The following is a 27,993-nucleotide window of genomic DNA, read 5'->3' on the forward strand; positions in this document are numbered from 1 at the left end:
GATAGCCCTCTTTAAGTATTTGAAAGGTTGTCACTTGGAGGAGGGCAGGATGCTGTTTCCATTGGCTGCAGAGAAAAGGACACGCAGTAATGGGTTTAAACTACAAATACAACAATATAGGCTAGAGATCAGGAAAAAAATTTCACAGTAGTTCAGCAGTGAAATAGGCTGCCTAAGGAGGTGGTGAGCTCCCCCTCACTGGCAGTCTTCAAGCAAAGGTTGGATAAACACTTTTCTTGGATGCTTTAGGATGCTTTGGGCTGACCCTGCGTTGAGCAGGGGGTTGGACTAGATGGCCTGTATGGCCCCTTCCAACTCTATGATTCTATGACATGTTTCATCACAGAGTACTTAAAAACAAATGTTGATTGTGAAAAATCTCATTTAAAGCTCCCCAACTATTGAAATTGTGATAGTTGCTACTAACTAGAAATATTCGCCCTAACGCCAAAAGAAGACATTTTCATAATGTTTTAAAGGAGTCCAAAAGGGGGCAGACAAACACAAAAAGACAACATGTCCTCTAAAAAGGGGACATCTGGTAACTATCCCAGCCTTTCTCAATTTTCTTAACACTGAGAAATTTCACTGGTTACCAATTTGCTTCCGGATCAGGTTCAAGGTATTGGTTTTGACAGTTCAGGCTTTATACAGATGAGGCCCTGGGTTCTCCCTACTTACCTATGGGACTGTCTGCCTCCTTATGCCCCCCACAGAGCACTTTGTTCTGCAGGTATGAATTTGCCGAAGGTCCTGGGACCTCAGGAAGTGCACCTGGCCTCGACCAGGGCCAGGGCCTTTTCGGTCTTGGCCCCTACCTGCTGGAATGAGCTCCCACTCACAGATGTTTAACAAATTTTAAAAATATATAGAAAATGAACTCCCACTCATTTAGGAAACTCTCCCTGGGCCTTTAAGAAACCACAGGGGGGTTTATAAAACCCTGGTTAAGAAAGACTGCTTTATCCTATGATCACCACCCCAGGATTTTCAAACCCAGAAATCTTGTTCCTTTCATAATATACATACACTAGATTTTGGATTATATTTTCTCAGTACACGCCAGAGAGCCCTGGAAGCAATCCAGAATAACTGATTATACTATATATTATTAGTATTTCTCTTAGTTAGAAGCTCCTGATAGGAGTATGGGACATTGCGAGAAATTTACCCTTAGCTGATGCTGCCACCCTCTCCCCAACTCCTGCCCTTTTCGAAATTTCTAGGGAAAGCTTCTTTATTGCAATGGGGTTCTTCTCCCAGCAACTGTAAGGGCTGAGCAGATACCTTTGTGGTACATGAGCATCATTTCCACCTTATTCAGCCAGCAGAAGGGGAGAGGATTTCTACCCTTGCACAGCTTCAGGATGAGGGATTTACCTTCACATTCATCAAAATGCTAATATTCTGCAATGTCCTTAAACACAATGCAAGCTACACATTAAATATCTGAGCTAAGAACAGGAACCATTTGCTAGTCCTGCACACTTCCAAGTGCCAGCAGGCCATTATTCCTGCATTGTAGCTGTTAAATCTTTTAAGTTCATTTTACTTGGAACTGTTAAGTATTCCTTACAGGAGAAGCTTCTGCACAAGCTGAAGGAGGCAAATCCCATCTCAGTGCCTTATGCAAAATCAAGTACTCATCTGGCAAAGGCAACTAGTACAGAAAAACATGGCTTGGGGAACAATATGTTCTTTTTAAAGCAGTCAGGACAGCTGTTGCAAAGGCCACATCTGCAACCCCACTGAGTTTAGCATGCTTCATGCTCGTTTCTCCCACTAACATCTGAGGAGGAATGGGGTGCTTTATCCTACAGCACACTGGGGAATACCATTTATACAGTGACCTGTAGTGAACAGCTTTTTAGAAAAGGACACAAAGGGTTGATGAAGTGAAGCTCATGGTTCTTTATCGTGTCAACAGGAACAAATTAAAAAAAAAAATCAGTGCAGGCCCCAGTATTACTTCTTTTCTTAAAGATTAAAGGTAATAAAAATGACCAGCCTTGAGAAATTAACTCCCGAACAAACACAACCAATCGTTTCCTTTTTCTCCAAGGGAACTGATTTTGTTCCCCCTCATCTCTGCTAGGGCTGCCAAGCACAACACTCGGGTGAGATATATATACTTCTATATTTCAAACCTAGATACAATTTGTCAGTAGGGAAAAGAAACCGCAGTGGCTTTTAAGTGCACAAATGAAAGTATAATTCACAACAGGGTGAGATTCTTGCGCAAGAAGCGGGCCTGCGTACGTAGACAGAAGACGGCTTTGACAACGTATTGGTGATGTGCTTCTTGGATGGTGCCACTTTCCGTCTTCAGTTTTGCATTACTCAGAACAGGTTTGTCTGTTTTCCTGCACCAAAGACAAACTTCATTAAATGTCAATATCAAACAGAATGCACATAAGAATATCCACCAAGTTTGAATTGTGGAAGAGCCAGTTTGGTGTAGTGGTTAGGAGTGCGGACTTCTAATCTGGCGAGCCGGGTTCGATTCTGCGCTCCCCCACATGCATCCAGCTGGGTGACCTTGGGCTCGCCACGGCACTGATATCAGCGCTCTCTCAGCCTCACCCACCCCACAGGGTGTCTGTTGTGGGGAGAGGAATGGGAAGGCGACTGTAAGCCGCTTTGAGCCTCCTTCGGGTAATGAAAAGCGGCATATAAGAACCAACTCTTCTTCTTCTTCTTCTTCATCTTGGTCGTAAAGGAAACAGAACAAATGGGCTATTGGGTATACACCAGTGATAAGTCACACAGGGGCTCAGGAGTCACCTATGGCTCTTCTGAGCACCATTTCCCAACACAGCAGCTACCCCATCTCCCCAGAAAGTGGGCCATTCCCAGAGGAGCAGGACTCATGCCAGGGATGAACGTAAATGTGGCTCTTTGTAAGCTGCAGTCTGAGATATACTGCTTTCCTGTTTCTACTCAGTAGCTCCCGTGGTAGCCAAAGGGATGGGCCACCGTTCAGACAAGATCCTTCAGCAATAAAAACCGAACTCACAGGGTGGATGCGAACATAGGCTTGCCAGTCCCCTGGCCAGGGATGGGGATTCCCTGTTCTCAGTTCCCATTGTCAGCTCCATTCCAAGCACTGGAAGGAAATGGATTGCACAGTGGAAAGGGTTGGAGTTTTGCCAACCTTTGACTTGCTTTGCCCATCAGAAAAAGCTGACCAACCATTGCTCCATGTCTCTTCCCCAACTTCCACTGAAGCTAGATACCTCTATTGCTCCTCCATCACAATGCCACAAAGTTCCTGTCTTGCATGTTTTCTTAACAGTTTATGATCCAGAAACTAAATTCCGATCAGCGCCTCCTAATGAAATTGTTTTAAAGGTATTTCAGTCAAGCCTATCAACAGGTCTTATGGAGTTTCCATACTGTGGCTGGAAAGGAACTGAATGCATTTACGCCCACCTGGTTTTTCCATACCTTCCTTGGTCACAGGAGGAAGGCTGCTGAGCTGCTCTTGTGGTTGGATTCAGAGATCTGGTGTGCCTGCAGGACAGCGACTGCTTCTTCTATCTAAGGAAAGCAAAGTCCAGCACGGTCATTGCTGGAGGAAAGCACCACAGGCAGAACAATATGTAGGATCTAACCCTTATTCCGTCCCTTCCTTCAGCGTGTTTACCCAGAGCTAACCCAGAGGGAATGCTGCTTTGAATGGCCAAAACAAGAAGCCAAGCCCTGCACACTCAAGTGTCTTTCCCCTAAATTAATATCTCTCATCTGTCATGTGAAAGCCCCCCTTCCTCTTTCCCAGACCAGCATGCTTATTGCCACCACAGAGTCATTTTTAATGTTATGTTTTTCATTTTAAGAAACATGTGTTTGTACCACATTGAAGCAAAACAGTTGTTTGATACAAAGATATAGATCTGCACAAGGAAGAGTGAGCAAGCAGACACATTAAGGCAAGAGATGTTTGCTGTGTGTGAAAGAGAACAATTCCAAAGTGAAGATTCAAGCTGTTAGAGGAGAAACCCTTACTTACCTTTTGGATAGTTCCAAATAAACACTCCCCCCCACCCCCCACCCCCAAATTCCAAATGCATTCCGGATTCTGTCATAACATGCTGGAAGGTATGTTTGGAAGGCATGCACATTTTATACAACTTGCAAATTCAAGAAATGCAGCACAATTCAATCCAGTAAAAACCATTGTGGGAGCAATTATGATGTACTGATTAGAGTACTAGCGTTGGACAGGAGAGAGCAGGGTTCAAATCCTTGTTGTGCCATAAATCACATCGGGTGACCATTGTCTGACCACTCTCCCCAAACCTAACCCACCTCTCAATGATGTTGTGAGGACCCCCCCCCAAAAAAAACATGGGGGGGGAATACACATAACCATCATTAGCTCCAAATAAGAGTAGGAATCAAAATCAAATTTCAAATAAATTTCAGAGTTGGGGGATTTTGGACACAATTCCCTAGTACCTTAGAGTGGAGAGATTCTGGTGACTCCAGCAAAAGCAGCAGCTCAGAATTATCTATCTCCAGCAGCATGCCTGTGATCTTCCCAGCCAGTGAAGGGTGCATTGCATGAATTAGTGGGTAGAGGCGTTCACCTGCACAGAACAAAAAGGACAACCCATTGGTCACACTCATGGCATGGAAACCCTTGCCTCTTAAAATTAAGCAGAAAAGGCAACAGCCCCATCTTTCAGCTCCTGCATATCAACCTGGGAAGAGAACCAGGTTCTCAACCTCCACATTGCTTCAGCTACCACACCTGAGCATCGGAAAACAACACAACTGAGGAATGAGAAACACAGGTTGCTGTGGAAGGGCATTCCATTAAACTGCCCTTGAGTAGGCACTGTTCTGGCCATGTGATATGATCAATTGTCTACATTGATCAAGTCTACATCATGTGATTTATACTCTTGCTTCTGCCTCCTTAAAGCACCATTTGTTCTATAATGCACTTTTCCATATCGTGCTCCTCCCACCCAGGAAAGAATGGTAGCTAGCCTCAAATCTAAGCTGAGGACGGAACAAGATGGTCCCTGTGAAAAGGGGTTGTGGAAAACACACACACACACTTCTATACGAATCTATGAAGTTGCCTTATACTGAATCAGACTGTTGGTCCCCTCAAGGTCAAGCAATGTCTCCTTAGACTGGCAAAATCTCTCCAGGGTCTCAGGAAAACCTCTTCCATATCACCTATTCCCTGACCCTTCAACTGGATATGTTAGGGATTGAACCGCGGACCTTCTGCCTGTCAAGCTATGGCCCCTCTCGTAATTGCCAGAGATTTATATAGGGCACTGGATGTTTAGTGTGGCATAAGTCAAGCAAACAAGCATTCTCTGTAATGCCACTATAATCTGCAATAGATTCAGTACCAGGCTTCTTACACATTCTGCTCACATACTGCAAGAGAAATAAATACTAGTTTCCATACAATATGAGAACAGAGATGTCCTAGGAAGTAGTCTATGAGTAGGGGGGGAGGAAGCTACATGAGACCTTCTACAAATGTGTAAACACATTTCAGATGTTCCTAAAGACAAAGATGACATTTAAAACCATGGAAGTTAATTAGGATGTCCAGGAATACTAGCATCCATATGGATGCACCAGATATTGAACTACATATCAGCTTGGGCTGTCCAAAGGGAAGGCTGATTCAAACACATGCTGAGCTTTGCCAATAGTTCCCCCAAGTCTCAAGGCCTTTTTGAAAAATCTGAAGATATTCATGGAGCAGCATCCATTTCCTTCTGCAGAAGAAGCCTGCATCACATCACCAACCTGAGCAAGCAAATCCAAAAGAATTTTAACACTGCCATAAGGCAAAGGGTGTGAATCATGACCCCAATTCACTGGCACAAATAGCTGGAGACCACTTTCACTGCTACTCAGAGATTAAACAGGCCTACCTCCTTTAAGAACATAACTCTTGAAGGATTAGATCAAATCAGAATTCGGTGTTTCCCACAATGAGGCAAAAAGCATGATAAAGCCACCCTAATTGCTTGCTCCTAATACCCTACCCCAAATATAAAGACACCCCCCCCCCAATATCCAATTTTTGGTTACTGTAGCCAATTGGTGCAGATTAACCTGTTGGACACCTAAGCAATCTTGTTGCATTTCTACATCTTATACTAGGAATGCCACAAGTGTATTCAAGCATAGTGTGTCTTCACTATGTCTGCAAACAGAACAACCACATTATTATTATTATTATTATTATTATTATTGTATTTATATCCCGCCTCCCCCCGAAGGCTCGAGGTGGCTTACATAACCCCATCCCCTAAAATCCAACGATAACAATAAAATTACAATAGTTAGTGACCAATTGGTCATGGTAGCAACAATGATGGCATAATCTTACTCATCTAGTCTCTGCATCCTCAACTACAGTGGGAGATGATACTCTCTACCACCAGTTTGTGAGGGGTTGATCTTCCTGCCTTTTCCTCTTTGTCAAGTGATGTAATTGGATGACCACTTCTAGCATTCTGATAATATTTCATCTCCCCGACATTCATTGTAGTAGTTGGGATCTCTTTTCCCCTTTTGCTTTCATCCTACCAAAAACGGACTGAAAAGGTCACAATGGACACACCAATAGCTTGACTCCGGCCTCTCTCCCTGCAATGCTTGGGTTTTGTCTTACAGGATTATGAAAGGGGGAGGGGGAGCAGGGGCTCATCAGGGAGAGATTCAGCAAAAGTACACAGCAGAGGGCAAAAGTGGAAACCCGCCAAGACTGAGAGATGAAACCAGATAACACTGCTGACCCACATTACAAGCAAAATACTTCAAGAGACAATTAGTATGATGCAAGAATTCAGCTTGTTCTTTCAGCATTTGCCCCCCACACACACACACACATTATTTAAGATCAATTGTGCGATTGCTACTTCTTGGTTGAGCTTGTGCAGTCATTGGTGCAGTGGAACTGTCCTAGAACTGGAGTTGCCAACTATGGGTTCAGAAAAGCCTGGAGATTTTAGGGTACAGCCTGAGAGTATAGGATCTAATGCCATACAGTCCATCTTTTTTTCCAGAAGTAAAATAAACGTTTTAAATAAATAAGCAATCTATGTAGTCCAGAGATTAGCTGTAATGCAATTTATAAATTGGACAGACGAACGAATGAACGAACACTTGGACATCTCCAGGCCCAACCTGGAGGCTGGAGGTCCCTACCTAGAACACCCTCTTTCTACAGTTCCTGCTATTTGTTTTAGGAGCTTTCGGCTTTCTGCAGGGCCTGCAAAATGGAGCTCTTCCGCCAGGTCTACGGGTGAGGCTGGGTGGCCAGGTAGATCGGTGCCCCCCCATAGAAGCGGTGGTAGCGTATTCCATCAGCCCCCTCTCCCTTCCTTCTCTTCTTCTTTTTCCCTCCCCTCTTGAGATAAAATGGGACTAAATTGGGACGAGGTTTTCTGCCAGATTTTCTTACTGATTGATGGTTTTATGCAAGATTATTTTATTGTTAAAGGTAAAGGTAAAGGTATCCCCTGTGCAAGGACCAGGTCATGTCTGACCCTTGGGGTGACGCCCTCTAGCGTTTTCATGGCAGACTCAATACGGGGTGGTTTGCCAGTGCCTTCCCCGGTCATTACCGTTTACCCCCCAGCAAGCTGGGTACTCATTTTACCAACCTCGGAAGGATGGAAGGCTGAGTCAACCTTGAGCTGGCTGCTGGGATCAAACTCCCAGGCTCATGGGCAAAGCTTTCAGATTGCATGTCTGCTGCCTTACCACTCTGTGCCACAAGAGGTTCTGATTTTATTGTTACAGGTTCTTATTAGGGTTTTAATTAATTGTAAACTGCCACGAGTCCTTGGGGAGCGGCGGGATATAAATCAAATAAATAAATAAACAAATAAATAAATATGTTACCCGCTGATGATTTTTACCTATTTATGGTAAACAGGGCTTTCCTCCTTGCTGAGAACCAGGCTGATTTGTTTCCCAAGGCACTACAATTGTTCGCAGAAAAGTTCTGCAGCCCTGCAAGCCCCCATAATTTGGCTATCCAATTTTTTTAAATGTAGGAAATTCGGACTAGTAACAGCACTTTTTTTTGGGGGGGGGGATGCCAATAAACTAATCAAAGCAGGGCTAGAAGTCCCACCCTACAGTCTCCTGATTGGAGGCAGAGAACGTCAGGAATCTACCTTTAAAAGATGCCAGGAGATCTGAAAGCTCAGTCTCTTCTAAACTCTTTGACCCAGTTAAGAGCTCGCAGGGCAACACAATCTTCCATAAGGACAACTAATAGACCAAGGGAATATCTGCAATGCATGTTTACATCTGTTGTATAATTGAACAGCTATGGCCATCCCCAGAGAGCCCTGGAAGATGTAATCTGTGGGTTGGAAATATTCTCTGCAGGAGATCCCGAGAGTTAAAAAAAAAAAAAAAACTTCCCCAAAGAGAATTACCAGTACATCAGTTTAAAATTTATGGCATTAATATGGGTGCAGAAGGGCACAATGGTTTGCTATTTTATTTTTTATTTTAATGGAAAAACTTTTAAACTCTTATTGCAAGCTGCTTTGAACCTCGAGAGTTGGTTCTTATGTGCCGCTTTTCCCTACCCGAAGGTGGCTCAAAGCGGCTTACATTCACCTTCCCTTTCCTCTCCCCACGACAGACACCCCATGGGGAGGGTGAGGCTGAGAGAGCCCTGATATCACTGCTCGGTCAGAACAGTTTTATCAGTGCCGTGGTGAGCCCAAGGTTACCCAGCTGGTTGCATGTGGGGGAGCGCAGAATCGAACCTGGCATGCCAGATTAGAAGTCCACGCTCCTAACCACTACACCAAACATAGATAGTAAAGCAAGTGACTACAGTGCTTTTCAAAGACCTAAAAGCAGGGGTAGTCAACTTGTGGTCCTCCAGATGTTCATGGACTACAATTCCCATAAGCATTTGCTGGTAGGGGCTCATGGGAATTGTAGTCCATGAACATCAGGAGGACCACAGGTTGACTACCCCTGACCTAAAGGAAGCAGACATGAAGGGGACTCAACTTGCATCATGGTTTTCCAATGCAGAATCTAATGAATGCAGGCCTGTATCTAAGCAATAATAAAGTTGCAGCATCACAAGCTGCCATTTTGTGACATAGTTCCCAGAAACAAAGTCTATCCTCCCCTGTAGTATAGGACAACACGCTCCACTCACCAAGCATTTGTTTCTGCTCCTGTGGTGGGGCTGCAGCCAACATGGATGCTGTCAATGGCTCCTGCCCATGGATATGAACAGCTGGCTCTATGACCTAGGAAGAATCCAAGTAAAAAAATCATATCCAAAAAAACAGGAATCCTTGATGGCCAGGTGGTAAAGAAAATGATTGCAGCCTTCTGATTGATCATACAGTTATTGGGGATTGGGTATAATTCTACATCCTGGTCTGTTCTGGTTCAAGTCTTTGGTTCTTACCAGGCAGAGAAAACGGCCTGTTTCTCTCTGAAATGTAGTTTTTGATATGCTCTCTCACAAAACCAAAATTTATGATATAGCTGAGATAGTTCTTATCTCAAGGCTAGAGAAATGGAAGAAGTGTGTGTCACTACTGGGGGGGGGGAGCATGAGAGCAGCTTTTTGGACCTGTCAGCAGTTCCGGGAAAGTGACTATAATGGCTATAGGGTGTTCTCAGGAGGTGGAGTGGGCAGGTACAGGCCCCAGCCTATTGGTTCATCCTGCAAGGGGCATCATTTTTTCCAACCTCCAAGAACAGGGTATTTAACACTATGCAATCCTATTGTTCTCTGCTCAGATTTGGGAACTCCCCTGTGTCTATATTTCTTCTGCAATAAAAATATAAAAAAGGTTTTTCTCTCAGTGTGATTAACTGGGGCTGGGCAAAAGAACCCTAACTGGGCCACTAAGCTAACATTGTTCAGTGAATGTGAAGTAAAGCAGCGGTCCCCAACCTTTCTGAGGTCAGGGACCGCCTCCGGGGGTGAGGGAAAAGCCGACGGCCCGGGTGCCACACGCATGCGCGTTTTTACCACCAGCTGCACCTGCCTCTTCCCTTCCTTATCGCTGTGGGGGGGGGGGGAGGCAGGCGCGGCCCGGGGGTTGACGACCCCCGAAGCAAAGGTCTCATTCCCTTCGTGAAGACAGCAATTCTAATTCCATGTGCAGCTCTTTACAATTTTGCACAGCTACTCTGGCATTAACTTATCTGGCTGTATCTAAGGTTCTCACAAGAACAAAAGAAGGAATTCTCCTTCCCTTACGCTAGTCATAGTGGGGGGAAAGTACCTTATGGTTTTATAGTTTATGAAAGCCAGCATATAATCAGGATATAGCAGTTACGCAATCCTAGAATGGTCATGGATATCCACACTCTGAGTAGCACCATGTCTGTGACCAAATCGTTCACATAGCCTTTGTGTAGGGATTCATAGGCTAAAAGACATGAATACAAAAGTCTTGCCTGTTCAAGAAAACATGGCCTCTGTAACCTTATGCACTCTGTTGAAGACGGTGGTAGTACTGTCCTGGGGTGTTACCTGCTGCATTGATATGGGCGTCACAGTGCCTAAGGGTTGGACGTTCCTCACCACTGGGGAGTACTTGTACTGAGAGATACTCCGGGAGAAAGTTGGCGAGGTGGGTGCCCGGGCACCGATGGTCTGGGTTCCTATGTTGGCTGGAATGAAAACAGAAGCCATTTAAAAGGCTGGCCAGAAAAGATTGGGACAATTTCCATCGCAATCTGCATTCAGTCCTAAGGCTCCACACCACTTTTGCAGGCTTGAAGCCAAAGATGTCATCGTGCAAGAAATATAAAACGAATACATTACAGAAAACACAGATTGGGTTTGGCGTCCTCACCCTGAAGAGCAGTCAGATGTGTGGCAGGCTCACTTGGAACCTCAACGCAATGGGTTGGCACAACAATGCACATGGAAAAGGGGCTTCCACCTTCCATCCACCCTGTGCCATTCCTCTGACCAAAAACCTCATTTGGCCCATCCAGGTTACCCCCATTCCCTGGGATATATGTGGGTCTCTCCAACAAGTCAAATCCCACCTCCAGGCCCATTTCAGGGAAGGAAAACAGAATAGGAGAGAAGGCAAAGGCCCCTTGACTGTGTGTGCCAGGGTCCCAATCTAGATTGGGAACAGAACACTCAGCAACACGGCCAACCCACAGTGCACATCTGACAGTTCCGCAGAGTGAGGACTCCAGATCCTGCTCTCTAATGTGTCAACTGGAGCGAACTAGTCTCATTCCAAGATTCAAATTACACAAAACCAGCCATCAACAAGTGTCTCAGAGTTAAAGTAATGATCCCCCATTCATATATATGGAGCAAAATAAACAAAGGCACTTTAAGACACCTTAAGCACCTCTCGCTCGCCAAAAGAGACAGAGCAAGAGCCAAAAGAGACAGAGCCTCCCTCCCCCCCCTTCCCAGCTCTCAGCTACATCCTCAATTGAAGTTCATGCATCTTATGCCTTCAAGACTCCTATCAAAATCAGGCCCTAATAGTTTAAGGTGACCAGATTGTCCCACTTTTGGAGGTACATCTGGGGCTAACTGGCAAATTGTACTTAAGTTGAAATTAAAAAATATATATAACAATATTATTTTTGCATTCTATGCATTCTATGAAACTTTTTGTTGCTCCATATAGACCAAATTTTTAATCAAGAATCCCCTCCCCGGTCAATGGTGTCCTACTTTACCAATGTTAAAATCTGGTCACCTTATAATAGTTGCACAGCTCTGCCCAGGGTTCCGTTGCCTAGACAGATCACAATGGACCTCCGGAACCATCTTTAATAGATCATTAATAGCATCCTGTGCATTTGACCTGAAAAAACTTATTGGGTCAGTCTTGGACCTGCACTCAAGAGATTCTTGTATTCTAAAGAAAGGAAACTATCTGGCTACATCCCACCAGGCTCTAGCTGTTTACTTTGAATTTCCCCATGTCCTCCTGAAGATGCCCACCGGAGACCATGATGTGTGAAGCCGAGAATATTCAGTGGAAGGAGGGAGCAGAATCAGCAGGTGCCTCCAGTCGCATGCTCGATTATAACCAGGCTGTCCCCAGTTCCTTACTCACCCACTCTCTGAGCATGGTGTGGTACCCGTGGAGCTTGGGTGGATGCTTGCCTCATGGTGCTGATGTTAGACAGCAGGCGCCTCGGGGGTGCGTTAGTTCTCAGGACCGGGGTGGCTGTGTGAAAGGATGCTAAAGATGTTAAATGCCATCACCGGCAAGCTCCTCTGTCTTGGAGCTGTATCGAGTCCTCTATTCCACATGCCTGAGCAGAGAAAGGTCCTGCAGCCCGTGCATTCCTCAGTGCAGTGATATCTTGATTCCAGTGTGAGGAAGAAAGCACCATGCCAAGAGAGAGCTCTGCCCATTTCCACACTCACACAGCCAAATGTTTAACTCACATGGAGGCCTGGAGGGTTGTGCATTCCATCGCGGGGCAGGCCGAACAGGGGCAACCGGGCTGGGACTGTAGAATGCAGCTCTGGTTTGTGGCTACAAAAATAAGGGGATGTTGTACAGTTGGTAATAAACATAGGAAGACTCTTCTCACAGAAAGCATTGTGTATTGGTTAGAACAGGGGTCTCCAGCCTTTTTAGCCTGTGGGTACCTTTGGAATTCTGACACAAAATGGCTGCCACAGGAGGCAGAGCCAGCAACAAAATGGATGCCAGGAAAGGAGTCCGCGGGTACCATAGCACCCATGGGCACCACAATCAGGACCCTGGGTTAGAACACAGGACTGGGCATAACTGCTCAGCTATGAGGCTCACCCAGTGAACTCATCTCATGTTGCAAGAGTCTGCATATTGTAACGATTAAAGTGTAGGCCTTGGATCCGGGAGAACCAGCTTTGAATCACTACTCAGGCAGGATGTTTGCTGGGTGACCCTGGGCCAGCTACCCATAGCCTGGGCAACCTCACAGGGCTGTGAGGATAAAATGGAGGGGGAAAGAAAGTTGGCAAGCCATTTTGGGTCCCTCCTACGAACCAAAGCAGGATATAAATAGCTATTCCCAATCAGCCTAACCTGTCTCACACAGTTGTTGTAAAATAGGAGAAGCTTCTTAGAGAAAAGATAAGATGAAAGTAAGACAGATCACACACATCAGGTACTTTAAAGTGGGAAAAGTAGCAGGTGGAGGACTTTGAAAAGCTTCAGAGGAAAATGCAGGTTTTTCTTAATGCACTTTCACCGGTACGATATTGAGACAGCAAAATTATAGGATTTGAAATGTCAAAAAAGCAGATTGGTTGACATGAAATTAACCTGGGAGGACACACAGTTTCCAACTTTTAAAGAACTGTCTGAAAGTAACTTGTGAACTTAAAAAATACACTTCCACATGGTTCAGGGGAATGGATCTTCTTATGTTCTTATTGTGCTCTGAGGTGCTAGAAGTAGTTCCACTGACATTATTCAGTTAAGAAGCCTGTTTCATCCTGTGATGCTGCAAATTCTCTTAAAGAAAGCTTTATGCAGCCATCTTTGTTCACACCACCGTGACTGCAACTGGCACCATACAGCCTGCTTTTATAGCAGCAGATACCAGAAGGAACTCACCTGTGGGATGGAGGGTAGGAAGTAGCCTGCCGGAGGCTGAAAGGAGCAGAGGAGCGGCCCAGGCAAGGCCCTCATGGTGGCCAGTCTCTGCATATATTGGTTGGTGAGAATAGCTTTCCTTTCCTCTTTCCTTTGAGCAAGGGCGACATACAAAGGCTTGGTACTGACAATCCGGCCATTCATTTCAGTCACCGCCTTTGTAGCCTCTTCTGGGGAGGAAAAACATACAAACCCAAAACCTTTGCTGTGTCCACCCTCTGTCATCACCTAAAATTAAAGATCAGAACAAAGTCCACTGAGCGCATGATACTTCTACCTGCAGGGCACAGGCAGAGAGAGACAGACATCAAGGGAATAGAGGGACCAGTTGGCAGCTTTACTGTATACACTCACACACTCATTCATGTAGCCCTAGGCTAAGAAAGGGCCTTGTACAGTTCATGTACTTTTCAATGCAAAGTCGGCAAGAAAAAAAAGCTGTCTGCAGCTGTTCATTTTAAGTAAACATCATCATTAGAAGGGGGCCACCACTGTAAGACCATACAACCCAATACCTAAAGCTATCTAATTGCACATCTTACCCCATGGTTGCCCCTCCCAGCAGCTGAGTACTTAGAGATACACTGATTTAGTATTCCCAGAAAAGTTGACTTAGGTCAGTATATGCTTTCAGTAAGCAATTGCCACAGTCTAACAAATCATGCAGTTTGCCATTTCCTGATTTGGTACTTGTAGAATTTGTCAGTAGTCTCACATGGACTTCTATTAACTAATAAAGGCAGTCTGTCCCCTGTTCCTCTAGCTTTATATCAAAAATATGAAGTCCTGAAAACAGTTAAACTCTTATAACTTGAAAGCAGGTTTGTCAATTATGGGGTGGGAAATTCCTGGAAACTTTGGTACAGGGAGGATGATGGAGTTTGGAGACAATAAGGTGGACAGTAGGGGATGCCATAGTCCATGGTTGGCCAAACTGTGGCCCTGCAGATGTCCCTGGACTACAATTCCCATGAGACCCTGCCAGCACAGGAATAAGCACTGGCAGGAGCTCACGGAAATTGTAGTCCAGGGATATTCAGAGTGCCACAGTTTGGCCATAGTCCATTCTCCATAGTCCATCCTCCAAAGCTGCCATTTCCTCCAGAGGAACTGACCCATGGAGTATGTTGTAATTCTGGGAGATCTCCCACCAGGTGGCTGACCACCCTATCTGAAAGTCTTGAATTCAAGCCTTTGGTTGCTAAATCCGGGTTGGGAAACTTCTGGAATATGGAGATAGAGCCTGGGGAGGAGAAGGACCTTAGTGGGTACAATATTATTATTTATTACTATTATTTATTTGATTTGTTGCCCACCACTCCCTGCCACTTGTGGCAGGTTACAACACAATGGTTACGATGATCCATTCTTCTCCAGGAGAATTGATCATGGTCGGAGAGAACAGCAAGTCCTGGAACATCCTAAGGCCTAATTTGTGCAAATAGATAAGATGATAAATTTGATCCCAGAATATACCATTTCAGGCCAGGTAGGGACTCGGGGAACTCTGCACAAGAAAAAAGAAATTCCTGCACATGAAATACTAGGGTTCATTTATTTTACTCCATTTATACTCTGCCCTTCTCCCTACAAGGGGAGCCAAATCAGCTTAAAGTGACTGCGCTCCAGAAGCCCTAACTTCTCTCAGCAGAGATTTGCCTCCTGTTATTTCCCTCTCCTCTGCTGTCTCCAATCCACCCCCATTCAAGAAAAGGAAGAGATGCCTACTGCAATTGGCACCCCTCCCCATTCGGAGCTTCCCCAATAAAGTGCAGAACACTTTCTGTTTCAATAGGGAGGGGGGAATAGAGGAAGACCCAAGTTCAAATCGACCTGAATTCAGCAGGGTCCACAATGGGAAAAACAAAGTGCAGAATCAGCCTCTGTCTCCATATTTAAATGGCACAAAGACACCTGCTAAATGCCTATCTGACCTTGGCACTAGTGATGGTTCCGTAGGGTGAGAATTCCTTCCTTAGTCGTTCATCATCAATTCCATCATCCAGGTTCTTTACATACAAGTTCACTCCCTAAAAGTAAAGAGGTAAAGGAGTTCCTCAGTGTTCATACTCGTGATCCACATAAAATCACAGTGATGGAAAGGAGTCAAACATCACCAAGGCCGAACACTCTGCCTTATGGAACACATTCGGAGTTCAGCACATTTTTTCAAATGCCTTGCTCTAAGAAGGCACAGCAGACATGCAGAACTGCTGGTACATGTGCCAGATGTGGCTCACCTAACCTTTTTGCATGTTACTCATTGCTCAAGCAGCACAGCACTGCTGTGGCCAGACGTACAAGAGAGGGCCGCAAACATAGCTCATCACCTGCCAGACAGGCACAGTCACCAAGCCAGCCCAAGGTTGATTCCTAAAGCACTGGCCACACTGCCGAGGACTGGCTTGCTCATGTTAGGCGACCGATCATAATTCCTTCCTCCTCCCCCTATTATCTGCCAGCACACCAACCTCAGTCCAAATGAAGAAACATCATTGGTTTCTTGTAGAAATACACCCACAGCAAACAAAACCAATAGGGCAAAAGGCTGTGTCTTCTTGAGATTTATTAAATCCTAAATAATTCTGCAACCAGAACGGCGTCCCAGGTATTCAATCCTGCTTTCTATTGCTTCTTCAGTGGTTGCAATTGTATTACAGGTACAGGATAATCGCATAGGCAATAGCTCTTCAGTTAAGAGCTATTGCCTATGTGATATCCTGTACCTGTAATACTGATTATGTTATATGATGTTATACTAAGACTACAACTGCAACCACTGAAGAAGCAATAGAAAGTGGGATTGAATACCTGGGACCCCGTTCAGGTTGCAGAATTATTTAGGATTTAATAAATCTCAAGAAGACACAACCTTTTGCCTATTGGTTTAATTTGCTTTGGGAGCACACCTACCTCGTCAAAGGTAGACAATGCATTCTTCCAGCATGTGGGCCCGAATGCCTTAGGGATATACTGGCACTAACTCTCCTTTAAGCAGCACTTGTGATCTGCAAGCGGCTTAGAGAGCTGGATCCTGCTTGCTCTCCCTGCCACTGCCTCAGGGATGCTGCTATAATTCACAATTCACCAGAAAGGAAGAGGCAGCAAGAGAATCTCACCAAATGCATTACTGACATCCTGCCTTCCAGTCCATCTGGTAGACAACAATGGCACCAAGGAATGATGCATTTTACAGCGTCACGTTGCCTGGAAGAGTGACTGACCCGTGCTTTGACTTACAATATCACACATCGATTACCCTTATCCTGCACCAGTAATTGCTGAAAATAAAGGTAAGGAACGCTATGAAGTCACCATCAACTTGTGGTGGCCCCAGGACCTTCCCACCTCATGGCATTTTCAAGGCCAGGAATGAGCAGAGGCCATTGCTTCCCTCTGCATAGCAGCTCTTAGCCTTCCATGGTAGTCCCCCCTCCAAGTACTGACCACCCAATACTTGGCTTAGCTTCCAAGCTCTGACAAGTCTGGGCTAGCACCTATCTCGATCTTTGCCTCTTTAAATTTGGCTCTTTCTATGCCCTTCATTAACAAGATGCTGACTGAGAACCAGTCTCTGCCTAACAGGTCTCAGTCCTGCAGCACTGCTGGAAAATATGGTAAGATGCAACAGATCCATCTGTCAACAGTTGGCCACCTAAAGACATAGTTCTCATGGGGTTGTATGTGCTTGTTTTAAATATACCCCTCCCCCAAACCCACCACTTAAATCAGTGAATTTCATTGATCACCACAGTAGGATCAGTCCTGAATGCCGCCATGATGCATCTTTGTTTCTGGCATGCTGGTAAGAACAGCAAGTCCAAAGCAGTTGCCCCATCAGTCAATTAAGAATCGTAGAAGAGAAGAGTCAAGGATTCCATGCATCGATCCTGCAGTTACTTTGGAAATGAATATATTTCTTGAACACATTGTTATTAGGAGCTCGGGTGGCATTGATGGTTCTCTCCCATCCTCCCTCTTTACCCTCACAGCCACCACCTTGTAACTTAGGCTGAATCAGAGAGTGACTTATTCAAGGTCATCCAATGGTAGGCTTACCGAGTTGTCGACCATGGCAAGCAATCTCCTGCCCTGCTGTCTTTCCCCTGCTTCAGCAGCTGGAGAAACGGTCATGTCACTTCCAGTTGCTGTGCCCATCCTCTTCTAGGAATTTCTCCAATCTCTATGATATTTATCATAGGGATTGGGGAAATCCTCGAATGAAGGGTAGTGATGATGTCTTCACATCAATGAAGTTCCCTTCTGAAGGCTCTGCCAAAAACTCCTAGAGTTTGCCAGTGCACAGCTGGCACCTCATTCAGTTAGCTTCCACGGTACAGGGAGGACTTGAACCCAGTTCTCCAAGATCCTAGTCCACTCTAGCAGCTGCATCTCACCGGCAGAATCTGCCCTTTTAATGAAGACAGGTACAGAATTCTGGGCATCTTGCCTTCCTTTTCTGTTACCTGGTATCTGCTCACTCTTTCCTGCTTCATTTGCTCAAATCTGCGCTTCAGTTCACTCTGACGCTCCACCCTCTTCTGGGCCCTGCCCACGTACAGCATCCGTCCATTGACCTCCTTCCCATTCATGTCTTCGACAGCCTGCCAAGAGACAGGGCATCAAGAAATGGATCGTGTGCAGGAAGAAATCACAGTTTCCGCTTTCCCACCTCTACAGATCATGAGCATCTCCCAAAATCCAACTCTTCTTCATCTGTGTTTCTGCTCCCCCTCTACTGTAGGTATTAAAGCCTGGGCACAGGCAGAGCCAGGAGCTTTCAGCTCAGGACAAGGGCCTCTGGCCCATGGCTAACATCTCGTACCTGGTGAACTTCAGGCAGGCCTAAGACTGAGTGCAGGTATGGTGTATTACTTATTGCTATTTGTCTAAATTACATTTTTCTGTTTCTCTGTAAGGCACTCTGACTCCCCCAACAAGGAGGAAAGTGGGACAGGAACTCCTAAATAAATAACACTGACAACCCTTCTGCCTATGAAAAGGCACGGGACCCAAAAGCTCATCCTGATTAATCTTAATTACCCAAAGAGAGACTTTCCCTCTGATAAGCCCAGCCTTACCAACTAGAAACACTGTTTAATGGGAATAAGAGGCCTAGGTGAGTATTTAGACCCCCCCCAAAGACCAACTGCGTTTTCAACAGGGAGATTGCCTTGCCTTCTGAGCATCTTCATGTTTTTCAAAGTTGACAAATCCAAAGCCTTTTGAGCAGCCTGCGCTGTCCATCATGACCTTGACACTCAGGGTCCTCCCTGGAAGGAAAACAAGCCTTACGCCAGGCTGACCACCAGCAAAGGGAGGCTGGACCACAAAGAACGTTCCTGTAAGTCCCACAGACCTCGCTTTGGGGTTTCTTCGAACCTCAGGGTAGCCGGAGAGCCCAGGGGATTCAAAAATCCTGCAGAACAATTCTTGGCTCCCAGGGCAGTGTCTTCAGATTCTCTCGCTTCTTCTGTTTAAGCTCATTGCCCGCAACTTTAAAGGCTGTACTTACCATATTTTGAAAATATTTCCTGCAGCCTGTCGTCATTCATGTCCTCTCCAAAGTTCTTGATGTAGACATTGGTGAACTCCATCACCCGGGCTCCAAATTCCGCCTCACGTTCCCGACGAGATTTAAAATGGCCGACAAACCTACGAAGAGAAAGGAAGTCCCGTAAAACCGCTTTGTAACACTTGTGAGCGTCAAGCATTGCTTTAGGATGCTTAGGGCTAATCCTGCGTTGAGCAGGGGGTTGGACTAGATGGCCTGTATGGCCCCTTCCATGGAGCAGCTTACCCCCCACCCACCCCCAATCACAATGCTATGCAGCATTAGCAGGAATTGCAAATGGCAAACTGCTCCTTGATGAGGTTCAAAGGAACTATGGAAAGCCAAGTGTGAAAGCCTGGAGAAATGCAGGAGTAGTTCTCTAGATCAGGGGTAGTCAACCTGCGGTCCTCCAGATATTCATGGACTACAATTCCCATGAGCCCCTGCCAGCAGAGGCTCATGGGAATTGTAGTCCATGAACCTCTGGAGGACCACAGGTTGACTACCCCTGCTCTAGACTTTCAAACTCAGGGATCCAGATGCCTGCTATAGAAGAAGAGTTGATACTTATACCCCGCTTTTCACTGCCCAAAGGCATCTCAAAGCAGCTCACAATCGTCTTTCCTTCCTCCCCCACAATGGACACCCTGCGAGGTAGGTGGGGCTGAGAGAGCTCTGACAGGACTGCTCTGTGAGAACAGCACTATCAGGACTGTGAATAGCCCAAGGTCACCCAATTGGCTGCATATGGTAAAGCAGCGAATCAAACCTGGCTCACCAGATTAGAAGCCACTGCTCTTAACTACTGCACCATGTTGGCTATACATCCATCCAAGCACCTAATATAAAATACATTTGCATCAGACAGTCAAAATGAATTCTAGCAGAACAAACTCCTCTCCTAGCAATGCAGCAAGCAGAGAACCAGGACACTGAAGATTGAAGGACTCAGATTCAATTGTGGCCCAGCTGCAGGAAGTCCCAGGTGTGCTGAGTTGCTGACCCTCCTAAAAGCTACAGAAGTCAGCATCAGATCAACCCCCATGATGGAGGCATCACAGGTCTTTCTGTCCTCATGCGTAAGTCAAAAGAGTGAATGCAAATGACTCTGTAGACTATTTTCTATTTTAGCTTAAGATTAAATTATTGTGCTTCTCAGCATTTAACAAATTAAGAGACTTTTCTACTTGGGGCAGGAGGTGGCTGAAGCCAATTAGTCCCCCCCACACACAAATCAGCATTCTGTGGGTCAGTAGGGGTCAATGGAGGCCTCATTCAGCTCACATTGGATAATACACTTTCAAGAAGAAGAAGAGTTGGCTCTTATATGCCGCTTTTCCCTACCCGAAGGACTCTCAAAGCGGCTTACAGTTGCCTTCCCTTTCCTCTCCCCACAACAGACACCCTGTAGGGCAGTTGAGACTGAGAGAGCCCTGATATTCCTGCTCAGTCAGAAGTTTATCAGTGCTGTGTTGAGCCCAAGGTCACCCAGCTGGCTGCATGTGGGGGAGGAGCAGGGAATCAAACCCAGCTTGCCAGATTAGAAGTCCGCGCTCCTAACCACTACACCAAACTGGCTTTCTTTAGACACTTTAGAAGCAGCTCTTCCTGTTTCACACACGGAAAGCCAGCTGCAAAAGCACATTGAGAGGACATTATCCAATATGCGTGGGATGAGGATGGCAACATTTCTGCAATTGATAGCACCTTCCACTAACTTGTCCTAAGATTCAATTTCCAAGTAACTCTGATTGGGCACTTCTGAATGCCCTATGGAAGCCCACTTCCAAGTGTCTCCACTTACACCTTGCGATCATTCAGCAGCATCCCATTCATCGTTTCAATCGCTTTGTTTGCCGCCTCTTGGGTCTCAAAGTGGACAAAGCCGTAGCCCCGGGATCCATTCTCATCACAAACTACCTGTTGATGTGGGGAAGCAAGGAGAGGAAAAGGTAAAGAAAGCCCCCAGGCACTTGGAAATGAAAGGGACCAGTGCCTGTCCCTCTTACCACCACATTTTACTTGCCCATCTGCTAAATACTAAAGACATGTAACCTTAAAAATGGGGCTTACCCAGGTTGGCCAAAATCCTGTTGACTTTAAAGAACGGAGGAAGCTCTCCCCAGTGGAGATGAACGAATCTTAGCGCCAAAGCAGAGCGGACCGGGAAGTGAAAGTGGACCTGGAATAAGCCGGGACCCCCCCTCCCCCCCTGGTGCTACAGGCCCGCACTGCAGGGGTCATTCAGCACTGCAGCACAAGCAATGGGTCACCCACTAGTTCCTCGTGAAAACTAACCATAAGAAAACACAACTAGTGAACTAATAGTAATGACCCATTGTTGGTTAAGTTAGGCTTGCCAGGTTCATGGCAGGGAATGTATGTGTTTGTGTGTGTGTGCGCACGAATGCATAGTTGCCAGATTCAGGCTGGGAAACCTCTGGAGATTTGGGGTTGGAGCCTGGGCAGGACATGGACCTTAGTGGGTATAATGCCATAGAGTCCACCCTCCAAAGAATCCACCTTCCCTAGTGGAATTTGATACCTGTAATCTAGAGATGAGCTTTAATTCTGGGGATCCCCAAGTCCTACCTGGTGGCTGCCATCCCTAGGTGAAGAATCTATCCAAGTGGCCCCTGAGGAGATGCTGGGGCTTGGCTCTTGAGTCAAGAGTGATGGCCTGGGCATCTGACTGCAGTAGAGGAGAATTTGCTTGGTAACCTGAGGAACTGTTTCACAATGTGGTTGGAGAAGCCTTGGCTATTCTCCTTTCACCCCACTCCACCCCAAGAAAAGATGCTGAGGAGAGCAATTCTGCAATCCCTAAGCACAGTTACATCCTTCTAAGTCCCGCTTTGAAGGGTCTAAGTCTGCTTCGGATCAAATAACTAATGCCTGTTGCCCAGATGAAAGGCAATAACTGGGTATGCACTACAAGTAAAACCCATTAAGTGTTATCGGGTGACCTTTCACAATGCGACTCACCAAATGATATCAAGCAATACAAGGTGTTGGGTCTCTACATCTTTTAGGCTGCCAAAAACACTGTATTGACAACTTGAGAGAGCAACCCAAATATGTTACTTCTGCCAATAGCATACCTACCTTGCAAGAAAGGATATTCCCAAAGGCTGAGAATGTATCATACAAGGCTTTGTTATCAATGGAATCATCCAGATTCTTGATGAAGATGTTCCCAACACCAGATTTCCTAAGTCCTGGGTCACGCTGGGACCACATAATGCGAATCGGCCGGCCTTTTATCACTTCAAAGTTCATGGTGTCCAAGGCCCGCTCAGCTGGCAGGGAATAAGCATATCCATTTGCACACAGGTAGAACACAAAACTGGAAAGAAAGAAAGAACTAACATACAGCCTAGCACCTATACTTTCAAAAAGGTATGCCTGCGTGAGCATCCAGTTTGCTACCAATGACTATTCACAACAGCTTTTACAATAACAGGATAAATTTAGGGATTTATTACAACCAAATCTGGCTTCTAATCTAGAAGATATTCCTGAAAATTGTGGGTTCAGATAGATCAGGAGTCTGGAACATATGGGTCTAGATAGAGGCAAATGGGGTTTAATACTGAATCCAGTACAACCCTAAAAAAAAGAAAAGAAAGAAAGCTTTAAGTGAAGGTCCATTGGAGGAGTAGGTGGAATGTTAGGATAAAATGGGTGTGAAGGGAGTGGCAAAAGAGATTTTTATGGGACCGAAGGGCTTTTAAAGAGATGCTTTACAGAAAGGGGAGTGATAATGGTGAACCCTTGTCATAACCCAATTGCAAACCATGCACAAAGTTTATGCAAGTGCTTTAATAAAGAAACACAGGGTGTTCTTGTTTATATTATGCCAAAGACTTCTTGTGTGGCACTTTCTAACTCCCAAAATGGTCAGAGTTTGGGCTGAAGAAGCTTAAGAAGGTTGGGCTGAAGAAGGTTAACTAATATGCCAGTGACCAGTAAGATGTAGTTGTATGTTTTCAGTATTTCAGTTATTTCCATTATGCCATTTGCTGATCTCTAGCTCTGAATTTTAAAAGGTTGCTGAACCACAAATCCGTATGTAACATAGAACTATGGTTTGGTGATGAACAATAATCACAGTGGGTTGGTGAGCCTGATAGGTGGGGCTTACTATTACATTGGTGTGGTATGTACAGTGATATCGCAGATACCAAAAATCAGCTTGTAAGCCAGCAAATAACCTTTTGCATTCCAAACAATACAAAAGCTAGCAATCTGGAATTAAAATGAAAAAAATGCAAGGCCCCTTGAGATTACTTGATATCCCAGCAGTGTTCTAGTTGCATTTCTCTCTAGTAAAAACCTCCTTTTCTCCCAAAGAATCTTAAATATCCTCAGAAAAACCCTAAAACTATTTACTCGGCATAATACTTGAGATGTGACTTACCATCCGCAGGCTGCTGAAAGTTTATGTACGCATAACCCAGAGATCGACGTGTGGCAACATCTCGACAAACTCTGATGGACATGATTGGGCCAGCAGGTGAGAATTTCTCATACAACATAGCTTCAGTCACATCCGTGTGTAAATCGCCCACATAGAGAGAGGCTAAGGGGTATCCGGGACCACTAGCATTCATGGTCAATCATGCAGTTTAACTTTGGGAGCGAAGCAAAACTTAGTTACTGCCATGAGATACAACACTGGGATAACTTCACACACACCCAAATAGGTCTTGGAGTCATATGTTGCTTAACCCCCTGGAGTTGCTAAGGTGAAGATTGACAACTGTGCAGTGGGGGGGGGGGACAGCTGGCATGAGTAGAACCTTATTCAAATGAGTGGGGCGTAGTGGTCAAAGCATTGGACAAGGGACTGGGAGTGTGGCTTCAAAACCCCAAGTTCAGTGTGTGACCTTAAGCTAGTCACATATGTTCAGCCTAACCTAACTGACTGGATGTTAAATAAAACAAAATCAGAGTCCAGTGGCACCTTTAAGACCAACAAAGATTTATTCAAGGCATGAACTTTCGAGTACAAGCACTCTTCCTCAGAAAGCTCACGTCTTGAATAAATTTTGTTGGTCTTAAAGGTGCCACTCTGATTATATTTTGTTGTGCTGCTTCAGACCAACACGGCTACCCACTTGAATCTAACTGGATGTTGTAAGCTGCTTTGGGTAAGGAAAAGAGGAGCATATCAATATCTTTTTTTTGTAACGGAAATAGCTCTCCTTCAATTCGTTTAAAGACTGCTTCAGGTCTTAACCAGAACAAGTTGACCACAAAAAATAAAATCTGAATGCTCTTTTCCACAACCCTTTATCTGGGGTTGCCAACTCCAGGCGGTAGCTGAAGATCTTCTAGGATTACAAGTGATCTCCAGGCGACAGAGATCAGTTCACCTGGAGAAGATGGCCGCTTTGGGAGGTGGACTCAAAGGCATTGCAGCCCATGGAAGTCCTTCACTTCCTCAATCCCTGCCCTCCCTCAGGACACCCCCTCCCCACTCTCCAAATATTTCCAACCCCAGAGCCTGCCACCCTAACTATCTCAAGCAAGGGCTAACTCTCACACACTCAAGGTATGAATCAGCAGGAAAAGAGAACAGTCCAGGATCCTCAGTGGTTCTTTTCCTGCATCTGAGCTCAGTCATCCAACTGGTGATGTCCACAGACTTCAGAATCTACGGCTGACCAGCTCTGACCAAACCATATCAACGCTTAAACAAAAAGGAAAGCATTTCTTTGCTTCTGCTCTCAAAAGGTTTGCACAGCAGCCTGTCGTGCAAGAGGAACTTATCAGGCCGCCTTGCAGAAAGTCAAATCCTCAGTTTAATTAGCCCAGTTATATAAACTCTGTGCCTTCGTGCATTTCTCCAAACCACACTAGAATTAGAACTGAAAACGTATCTGACCTACACAGCAAACTGATTCAGAACCCCTTCTAGTGTCTGGCATGGAATTCCAGCTCTGGAATTACCATTCCCTGTGAACACATCACTCCAGAAGCCTATTTTGCCATTGAAGGAAGCCATTACCCCCCCAAAATCCTTTGTTGCACTTTGCTCCCAGAGAGAAAACTATTTGTCAGAAGCCGCTCTCTTTGCTCAGAGCCTTCGTCTGACAGGTTAATTAACCCAGAAAGAACTTCGGAGAAAGCCTGGATAAGTGCTGCCCACCTCACGAATCAGCTCACAACGCATCTCATATCTTTCCTGCTCCAGTCGAAAGCAGCACATGGGGGAGGACCCCCCCCCCAAGGAAGCTATGAGAATCAGTATCAATGCATTTGTTCCACTTGGAGGAAGTTGTGGGTTCAGTTCTTGGCACCTGCGATTCAAAGATCCAAGCCCAAAGAATGGGCTTCCTCTATTTGAGGGCCCAGACAGCCTCTGCCAAGATACATCAATGAGCTGCTGTGGTTGGACTCCATGCAGGTGCACATTTGTGACCCAGCGCCTTTTGCAGTTTCTAAGCTTCACCCGTGACGAGCTCATTCCTTAGAGCAGGGGTAGTCAACCTGTGGTCCTTCAAATGCCCATGGACTACAATTCCCATGAGCCCCTGCCAGCATTTGCTGGCAGGGGCTCATGGGAATTGTAGTCCATGGACATCTGGAGGTTGACTACACCCCTGCCTTAGAGGAGTTATGGTGCTTTGTCATCCCTCCCCTTCCCAACCATTCTCTTAAGAGAAAGACCCTCTGACACTACCCAGGGCCAGAAGGAAGCTCTCTAGCACAGTAAAACGGTGAGAAGGAAAGAAAAAGGGAAGAAACAAAATAGCATTGGGACAAAATACTCCCTTAAAGGATAGATACAACAATGGGATCACTTCACACAAACACGCTTAGAGCATAGATTCAAGTGGGGAGCCATGTTGGTCTGAAGTAGCACAACAAAACTAGAGTCCAATAGCACCTTTAAGACCAACAAATATTTATTTAAGGTGTGAGCTTTTGAGGAAGAGTGCATGCACTCGAAAGCTCATGCCTTGAATACATCTTTGTTGGTCTTAAAGGTGCTGTTGGTCTGTTAAAGACCACTTAGGGAGATTTTAGGAACTTTTGACCAGCCTTTGGAGCTTCTTTCCTTAAGAGACAATCCTGCACACATTTTCTCAGAAACAAATCCCACTAAACCAAATGCCACAGTCTTCCAAATAACGTTGCTTTGAAATTCAAGCTCCCTGCAGAATGAGAATTTCTTCTGAGGCCTTCTCCTTCACCCCAGCCCCTCCAGCAGCTGGCTAGGCCAACTCACCACTCACATGCGGCTCTGGGAAAGATGAGCTGCAAAAGCTTGCCTCCCCACCAGATGCTCCTTAATGTGGGAGAAGCTCTCCCAGTGCCAAGCCCCACCCCTTCCTCTGGCAGACCAGCAGGCGTGGCCACCACTTCCTGAGAGCACCTCCACTTGCTCAGCCCCAGGGGATACTCCAGACCTACTTGCAACATCTCCTTTGTCTCTTCCAGGGACAAGTTACAGGGGAAGATGAGAGCAGCCAACTATCTCAATGAGGTTGGAGTGGTTATCCATTTTTACTGTAAATTGGAAGTAATCTTGTATCACTTCATGAGTCATGTTAACACTCATGGTTAACTTCAGTTCTGTTTTTCAAGGTTTCTGGAGGGTTCTACAAACCAAATCTGATTTCATTGTGCCAGTGTGGTGTAATGGTTAAGAGCAGCCAACTCTAATCTGAAAAACTGAGTTTGATTCCTCACTCCTCCACATGCAGCTGACCTTGGGCTAATCACAGTTCTCTCAGGGCTCTCTCAGCCTCACCTACCTCACACGGTATCTGTTGTAGGGGGAGGAAGGTAAGCTGCTTTGGGTAATGAAAAGTGGGCATTCTACTTATTATTCTTGACTGCAGATGTTAATGTTGATTGTATTGACTTTGCAATCTACTTGGGGTCCCAGTGAGAAAGGACGTCTATAAATAATGTAAACAAAAGGTTTTTAACAAATGAAAAGCGTAAGCTATAAGTAGAGCACTTGTTTTAGCAATGAGCCTACTACTCCTAGAGTTACTTTTGAGTGGTTTTACATTTTAAAGGCAGACTTAGTGGGATTCAAGTTTCACTTAAAGCTGTGACCTTCCATTCAAGACCAATGTGTACTGTTAAAATTCTCTGCCCATGTACCTGGCCAAGAGCATACTTCAGGACCACTTTCCATTTGGCATTTAAATCTGGTTTAAGTTTGTGCATATATTTCCAAAGAGAAACATGGTAAATAAAGTACTTATTTCCTCATTATGTACACTGGGAGATGATATGGGCCCCATGACATTAAAAAATAAAATTCCAATATCGGGGAGCCAGATACACTGATAGGATGCAGCAGAGGGCTTTCGGTTCATCTCACCTGCACAAACTCTTCTGCAAATGGAAGAAGCTCACACTACTAGATGGTGCACAGGAAGCCCTTGCTTCTAATCTCTCCTCCCTCCTTCTCTCTGCAGCATGCCATACCACCACCACCCTTGATTCCTGGGGGATGCACCAACCCACAGGAGCAGTTTTGGATGACTTGCCAACTCCAGTTTGGGATATTTCTTCAAGCAGCGCCTGAAGTGGTGAGGTGTGAGGGTGGGAACTCAACAGGGATTTCATGTCAATATAGGACTTGAGTTTCTCTTAGACTTTATATATACCCCACATCCCACTATCCAAAGCTGCCATTTCCTCCCAGGGAAAACTTGAGGATTCACTTCAATGTTGACATCCCAAAACACTTGGGGGATAAAGAGGCCTCCAGAAGGAGGTCTGGTCTGTGAAATCAGCGTGTCTCCCCCCATCAAGTAGCAGCAGAAGCCTGTAGGTACAACATGG

At 45.5% G+C, this 27,993-nt stretch overlaps 1 protein-coding gene across 5 annotated transcripts; it reads right to left on the bottom strand.

The window, feature by feature from the left end:
* Positions 1–2,118: 2,118 nt before the first annotated feature.
* Positions 2,119–27,946, bottom strand: PABPC1L (poly(A) binding protein cytoplasmic 1 like). 5 transcript variants are annotated; one of them, XM_077335481.1, is made up of 16 exons: positions 26,946–27,946; positions 23,600–23,811; positions 22,281–22,478; positions 20,984–21,095; positions 19,141–19,280; positions 18,804–18,898; positions 18,092–18,229; positions 15,560–15,655; positions 13,587–13,853; positions 12,425–12,515; positions 12,087–12,200; positions 10,520–10,659; positions 9,182–9,275; positions 4,459–4,589; positions 3,433–3,540; positions 2,119–2,363 (listed from the first exon to the last, which is right to left on the bottom strand). In XM_077335481.1, the coding sequence occupies exons 2-15, from the start codon at positions 23,790–23,792 to the stop codon at positions 3,457–3,459; spliced, it is 1,893 nt and encodes a 630-aa protein (XP_077191596.1). In that variant the 5' UTR covers positions 23,793–23,811; positions 26,946–27,946; the 3' UTR covers positions 2,119–2,363; positions 3,433–3,456. The 5 variants fall into 5 exon arrangements, with proteins under 5 accessions (XP_077191596.1, XP_077191597.1, XP_077191595.1 ...); XM_077335482.1 differs by lacking the exon at positions 26,946–27,946 and adding an exon at positions 26,417–26,920 and having other exon boundaries at positions 3,448–3,540; XM_077335480.1 differs by lacking the exon at positions 26,946–27,946 and adding an exon at positions 26,424–26,919.
* Between the last annotated feature and the right edge of the window lie 47 nt (positions 27,947–27,993).

Source organism: Paroedura picta, chromosome 4, assembly GCF_049243985.1.
Source record: "Paroedura picta isolate Pp20150507F chromosome 4, Ppicta_v3.0, whole genome shotgun sequence".
Classification (NCBI taxonomy): domain Eukaryota; kingdom Metazoa; phylum Chordata; class Lepidosauria; order Squamata; family Gekkonidae; genus Paroedura; species Paroedura picta.